Here is a 7,901-nt window from a genome sequence, read left to right on the forward strand (position 1 = left end):
CTTTACTTGTATATATAATTACTCTACTTGATTATCAAAATTAGAACGCTAATTTTATTTGTATTTGATCTAAACCCTACTTTTGAAAATTCTTTTTTATAATTTCAACCGACATTAAACTATTATGAAAAAAATCATTCTAAACGTGTTTTATTTTTGGTTAATAGATCAAAAGTTTAAAGTTGCATTCGATTTTGTTTGTAACTTCGTGTACAAGCTTCTCCATCCTTTTTGATGAAACTACGACATATAAAAGTGATGTACATACCCGAGTTATCTTTGGGCCTTCTTTTAAAGTAAAATTAACTTGGATTTTCTGAAAATCGAATATTGTGATTTTTACTTTAAAACATGCTCTTTCGATTTAGGAAAAAAAGGTAAATAGCCAATTTAAAATTTAAATTATTATCGGTTATACACATTTATTTTTATTTTGTTATTATAATATTTCATTTAACGTTTAATTTGATTTTTCTATATGTGTTTTATTATATTATTTCATTTAAAATTTGATTTTTCTATATTGTTAGTTTTTTTTTTAACTAAATAACATTTTGGTTTAGTTTATTTCTAAAAATTAAATATAAATTTTAATAAAAACCAAGTCGTCTTCAAATAAAGTATTTTTTAGGGTTGTATATGACTTTGGTTTTGCTTAACTTTCTTTCTCAATATTAAAATGCATTTTAACAAATCCCAAGTTGTTTTCAAAATAAATCATTTCTATGTTTTTTTAATTCCATTTGAAGTAATGTAATTTTGTTATTATGTGGCACGTTATCTAATTTAAAATAAATCATTTTAGCTCGTTTAAACTATTTTTGATACACCTTCCGTGGTCCGTAACAACTAACTATGGCCACAAATAAAGCAAAATGAGTGGTGGAAAGCGGTATATCAAAAATACGGTATGTTAATATTCTCGTGGATACGAACAAAACATGTTTTTCTTTTTTGGCAGTGTTCTCTTAGACAAATAGAAAGTCCTTTTCGATGTCTATTCGTGTGAGTATGAAACACTTGATTGACAAAAATACACGTGTCACCAAAGTTGTCACACGATAAACGTGGAAATGCTTGTGGTACCTACTTAATGCCCAAAAAATATCAGGGAAAGATGACAGTTCGATGAACGTGATCTAGACGTAACTTATTAACAAAAATGACAAAGTTTATCTACACAGCTGTATTATACAAATCATAATGTAAAAGAGTGTTTTTTAGCATCTAGTTCTCTACTATGTCGAATGTAAGTGAATTTGATGATGTAGCAAGTGACTTATCTCAGCCATGTATTTACAAAGAAAATGTAGGCCTCGCATTCTATGTCCAAAGATCGTCTAGCACGGCCAATGGCAGTGTAGAATTGCTACCAACACACGAACTTTAGTTTTGCTATAACACTTCATGATGAAGCTTTACTATAAACAAACAATAATATAACAATATTGTTATCTCTTTTAAGTTTATATAAATGTTGTTAATAGAAGCTTCATATTTACACTTTAATAAAGAGATAATAAGAATTAAAGCGGAAAATGCAAACGACAAGGGGATTTAGTATTTCATTACCTTGTTTTCCACATCATATACGTTTAAATAGAGTTAACACAAATTTCTATTGAAAGACCAAAATGGCAAATAATATTCATAAGGGATTAAAGTTGTGAAGTAAATAGTCTTATGAACAGTTTTTGTAATTATTTGTAAACGTATAGCCGCGCCAAGAGAGTAAATTCTTGTTGAGTGATGCGAGGGACCCATCAAACTTTATGACACTGTTACCCCTTAAAATTTAAAACCGAAGTCCGTAACACCGTTTTCAAAACCAGAATTCTAAACCTTGTACTAAAAAAATCTAACCTAACTTGTTGAATTCCCTTATTATCCTCAAACTCAAACTCGAACTAATCGGTGTAACTAGGGTGTTCAAAAGAATTAGAATCCAAATTCGTATCCAAATTATCCGAACATCCGAATCCGAATCCGAATTATATGAAATTTCAGATATTCGAATCCTAGATATCCGAAAATTCGGATTCGGATGAAAATTTTTGGATTTTTTAGATAGTTCGGATATCCGAAGTATCCGAAATATTGAATTTAATATTTTTTTAATTGTCTTATATATAAATAGATAAATGATAAAGAGCTGATAAAAATGAAACCATGACTCTAAAAAACACGCCACTCGTCTTTCACTCCATGTGCTCATCTCTTCACCTTCAGACTCTCCACAAGACCAAGACACCTCTAGTCTCCGATTTTCCACGATTGTCGACCACCTCAATTCCGTCGTTTAACGTCTCATGTTGACCACCATAGTCCATCCCTCTACTGTCAGACCATCACAACCACATATACAGGCTTTTACATATAATTTCCTTCTTAACAAAGTTGTGTTTGTTGAATTAATTGAGTTACTTGTATTAGAGATAGTTGGATTATTAATTGAGATGTTGTAACTTTATTTTCAAGAAAGTTTTTCTTTTTCTTTTTCTTCATTTTCGGATATTCAGACTTCGGATATCCGAAATTTTGGATTCGGATAATGAAATCCACTATCCGAAACTCCGGAAATCCGACTTTGAACACCCCTAGGTGCAGCCACTCAACTAAGCCAACACCAACGAACACCAACGATTATTCTTTCTCTCAAATGATCAAATTATCCTTCGTTGATTCTCGTAACTTAAAATGTGTTATAAATAGACGTGCACACGAATCAGAGGAACAAAGACGAGGTTGCTTGCCACTAAACCAACACCAACGACTCATCTTTCTCAAATTGACCAAATTATCATTGATCAATTATCATAACTTAAAATATGTGTTATAAGTAGATATGTACACGAATTAGAGGAACACGGAAGGAGTTGCCTGTCTTTGTTCTCTCACTTTAACTAAATAAGCAAACGAATTTCTTGTTTGAGATCGAGTTAAAATGTTTGTGTTTGGTAATGATGAACGTACTTACCCAAACAAAACAAATGTGCCCGTGTTCGTCATTCGTTAGTTGTAATGCTTGACTGTTGATACAAGATGAGCCATTAGTAATAACTAATAGATAAATGTAAATTGATACAAAAAATATTACCGGACACAACCTAAATATAAAGAAATATAAATGAATCTTCATAGGCTTATATGAAAGAACGTAACATGTGTTTGTAAACATTTTTTTTATCAAACAAATTAATATTTTCACAGTAAATTAACATCATGTTTATTTGTCAAAATGTGCTTTTTGTTCGCCTGTGTAATTACTAATTCCTAAACGAATGTAAAAAGCCAAACACACATTTGCTCATTTGTTAGTCGACTATCATAGAATTGATTCTTAAATGTTATTGAGCTAGAATTGATGCATGAAGTATTTCTATATTAGTAACAGCCAACATTAAATTTTAATGAATACAAAATGAAATGAACTAATATAAGCACCAACAATCACGAACACCCGTTCAAATGTGTAAATATAATTTATTCAAATTCGTTTATTTTACTATATAAATAAAATTTTCTTTAAGTCTGTTTTTTTTTTCCTTTTTTCTAACGGTAATGAATCCTTCAAATAGGCTACTGGTTAAATTCATCACATTGAGATACACTCGTTTTTCGATTCGGAGAAAACCTACACCCTTTCCCGAACGCACAACAATGTGTTAAGCAAAAACCCATTCAGTTCAATAATCCAACTAGTGAACGCCACTACTTGTCTAGTCTTTCATCATCACCTTGTATAGCTGAAACTATATAACGAAAGCATATATCAAACCGCGTCACATAAAATACCAAGTTACCATTCAAGTTTCTTAACTCAATTTAATTTTATGCACCTTCTAGTAATAATCTAACAAACTGTATTCCACGTCAGCAAAACAATATCCACGTCAGCAACACACACAAACTTCTTATATAAGAGGCCCCTAACCAAGTCTCAGTCCCTTCCTAAACACCACAGCCTGAATTCACCTCTTAGTTTTCCGATCACACATTTTTCCGTCACCGGCGATTTCGTTAGCAAACTTTTATAACAATCTCGCCGGAGATGGATTTTCCGGCCACCCTACGTGATTTGCTCAACGCTGACGTAAGCACCTAGCCTATAACCTAACTGCACCTTAAAACCCTACGCTAAAGCGACCGAAACGTAGCAGAGATTACAAGTTATTCAGTTATTCTTCACAATTCGCCATTAAAAAAATAAAAGAAACATATAATAATATTGCTAATTTGCAGAATAAAGTAATCATCAATTTTGCAGTATATTTTTAGGTTTTGTGCCGATTGATTTGGCCGGCGATCCATTAATGAGTGCCTAGTTAGCTTTTGCCTTTTTAGCTATTAATTACAGCTGTTTTTGAGATTAATTAGTTTCGGATTTCGAGTATCAGCAACGGAATCATAACAATGAAGATACAACCAATCGATTCCACCGTACCTGAGCGTTTCGAGCCGGTGAAGGCCGCACCGAAGTCAAGACTGAAACGGTTCTTCGATTTCTCAACCTTTTTGAGAGGATCAGCGGCTGCCGCAGGCAAAGACTGTACGGACGAATTCGAACCTAGCTCCGTTAGCTTGGACAAAATGGTCCGGAGCTTCATCGAAGAGCACGAGAAGCCTGGTTTTGTTACTGAAACCGCCAAATGTGTCTCAGATATCTTGTTGGATGATGAACTTGATTCGTTTAATTGCTTTGGTAACTCGTACAGCAACAGCAACAGCTCATCCACCGAAGTATACGATCCTCTTAAGGTAATTATAACAATCCGTTATCCAATATTATTATTAATTACCTAATTTAAACTAAATAAATAAGGCTCTAAATGTTGCATACAGAGTTTGGTGCTGTGTGAGACAATTTGTGAAAGAAATTTGCTAGTTGATGTGGCGAAAATTGTTGATAAAAATAATAACAAGATTTGTAAGAAGAAAGATGAAATGAGTCGGAAGGTTGTGACGGAGGGTTTATTGGCCGCCGGATACACGGTTTCGATGTGTAAGTCGCGGTGGGAGAAGACATCAAGTTATCCGGCAGGTAAGAGACAATTCCCCCAAATTGTGAAAACATTCGCATGAAATTAGGGCTCCTGAAATTATTATGCTTTAATGAAGAATTTACGTTATGGAAGAGTATTTAGTTATGGGTTTAATTGTTAATTGTTGATAATTTTGTTTTGTTGATTCATCAATTTTATTGTGTTTTATATTAATAAGTAAAGCTGGTGCAAACGGGCTTGGCTTGATTTGATATACCCGAGCTCGAGCTCGGCTTATTTCGAGGGGTTTTTCTAAAGCCTCTGTTGTGAGTCGGTTGGTTTCTTTAGTATGGGCCCGGTCTCAGCTTGTCTATTATTAATTAATTAATTAATTTATATATGTTTTTGTTGTTTTTATATATTTTGAAAAAAACTTAACGAGCTCGAGCTAGTGCTTTACCTTAAATGAGGTAAAGCTTAATTGGAAGTGTGAATTTAAGACAAAACTTAAAGATACACAAGGCCCGTTAATGCTTCGTGAGCCTAAACGACCTTCCCATACAATGCTCGAGCTGAGATTTGATAAGTTAACGTGCTGACTGGACTATAGTTTGAAAAAGGTTTGACTCGTTTCGAGCTTTTTATCGATCCGACCTCAAGTAGCTCGAGGGTGATTCGCCTTGTTTTAACCCTTAACTAGTGAAGTATGGTATGGAAAGGTTTGATAAAACTTTGTATAATAAAGTAATTATGAAGTCAAATAAATTTTATCTTGAGAATTTAGTTAAAAAGAAATTATTTTACAATAGATTTTTGAAGGAATTTCGTTATTAATTTTGATAACTACATAATTTAAATTGTAGTCCAACTGATTTAATGTATTTATAATCAATTTCATTTAATTTTTGTTTTTATTTTTCTTTTTGTATTCAATCACATAGTTGTCATGGACTCATGGGTGTGTAAAAGATAACTAAGGTAGTCGAATTTTTAAACGACAATTTTGCCCTTGTAAAAATGAATTTTTGCCCTTGTAAAAATGAATGTTAATTAATTACTAGGAGAACATTGATGGCTTTAGTTGCTACATATTGATAATCTGGTTTTGTTAATTCATCAATTTTAAAATAACAGGGGAATACGAGTATATTGATGTTGTGATCGAAGGGGAACGTTTGATAATCGACATAGATTTCAGATCCGAATTTGAAATAGCTAGGTCCACCAAGAGCTACAAAGCGGTACTTCAAACGCTTCCCCAAATATTCGTTGGCAAACCCGACCGTCTCCAGAAGATCATCAACATTGTTTCTGATGCAGCGAAACAAAGCTTGAAGAAGAAAGGAATGCCTTTGCCTCCATGGCGACGAGCTGATTATGTTAAAGCTAAATGGCTCTCTCCGTGCAATAACCAAACCATCAACAAACCGACCGATAATAATAACAGGATTTCAGACATGGTGGGATTTGAAGAGGAAGAAGGGTTGGATGAAGGTGTGAAACAATGGGAGCCATTGGAGATCGAACCGAAGGTATTAAAGAGCGGTGGTAAAGTCGTTAGCGGTCTAGCTTCCGTGATCGAAGGCAAATGATGATTGATCATGATCATAAATAGTGGTTACAATATGGTACAATATCAAGGTTTAATTCATCTAAAACCTGTTTTATCTAAATTTCATTTTGATTTGTGGTACTTTATTTTCTTATGGAACCCAAATCATTAAAAATGATGATATGGATAAAATGGGATTTGGAAAAATTGGACACTTGAAGGTTTTGGTATTTTTGACTATTTTCCATTTTTGGTTTTGGTTATCTTTTTTTGGTCATTTTGGCAGTGCACCATAAAAGAGAGGAAAATATATACCCTAATGATGACCCCTTTGTGTTTTTTGTTGTATTAAGGGTCCATCTTTACTAACTGTTTTTGATATGATAAGATATATAAATGGAAAAATAATTTGAATATTTGTGTGGTTTGTGTATTTCTAACTGTTTTTTTTATTCCGTGTGATATACATCTTGATTAGCTACAAGTTGATAATGGATCATGGTTAATGAGACATTTGGCATGGTTTGAAACCAGAACTTGGGTTATTTGAATTGTATGATTGGTAGGTGACCGAAAATGATCATGTGATTTTGTTAATGTTCTTGTGACATTTATTTGAAGGTATTAATAATTCGTGTTTGGATCAGACGAGAGTTGGTTGGGGTGAGTTATTTTACTTTTATCGAGTTTGACGAGCTTGAAATGCACGAGGTGGACGGGGCGGGGAACTCGTAGGGGTTGCGAGCGAGTGAAGAGGTTCGGACGAGTAGAGCTAGGAGGGCCTGGGGTTGTAAATGGGTAGGAATGTTTGGTGACTAAAAATTTATTGGTTAGTAGGTTGAGTTGGCACAACACCCTATCTAAATTGGGTCAAACTAAACAGATTTAAGTGGAAACATGTGACGTGATATTATTGGTTAGTTGATGAAATTAATATGGGTGGAAAGTTCTAGAGTTCGGAGATGATCAGAGGGTGGTTTGGGCGAGTAGAGCTAGGAGGGCTGGGGTTGGAATTTGAGTTCTAGAGTTCGGAGACGATCAGAGGGTGGAAAGGGCTAGGAATGCAAGGTGACTTTTATTGGTTAGTAGATTGAATTGGATAGGAGGTTGAGTTAGCATAACACCCTATCTAAATTGAGTCGAATTAATAGAAATAAGTGACACGATATTATTGGTTGGTTGATAAAATTAATATGAGTAGTAGTGAGTTTCTAGGTGGATGTGCGTCCACCCTAAGGCTGAGGGGTGTGGCGGGCTTTAATGAGGGCTCCAACCAATAATATTATGACGTGTGGCAGATAGAGAAACTGGATAAGGGGGTGTTGGAGCCCCTGGCCCTGGTGTGGAGGGGCTCCAGCAGGGGCTCC

General features: G+C 34.1%; 1 protein-coding gene across 1 annotated transcript; it reads left to right on the forward strand.

Moving 5' to 3' along the window:
- Window positions 1-4,413: 4,413 nt before the first annotated feature.
- On the forward strand, window positions 4,414-6,574 carry LOC143571937 (uncharacterized). Its single transcript, XM_077057234.1, has 3 exons — window positions 4,414-4,758; window positions 4,843-5,041; window positions 6,117-6,574. Exons 1-3 carry the CDS (start codon window positions 4,414-4,416, stop codon window positions 6,572-6,574), a joined length of 1,002 nt encoding a protein of 333 aa, XP_076913349.1.
- The last annotated feature ends 1,327 nt before the right edge of the window (window positions 6,575-7,901 follow it).

This window comes from Bidens hawaiensis, unplaced genomic scaffold, assembly GCF_021521415.1.
Source record: "Bidens hawaiensis isolate Kalapana, Puna unplaced genomic scaffold, B.hawaiensis_p1.1 tig00025633_1, whole genome shotgun sequence".
NCBI classification, from domain to species: Eukaryota; Viridiplantae; Streptophyta; class Magnoliopsida; order Asterales; family Asteraceae; genus Bidens; species Bidens hawaiensis.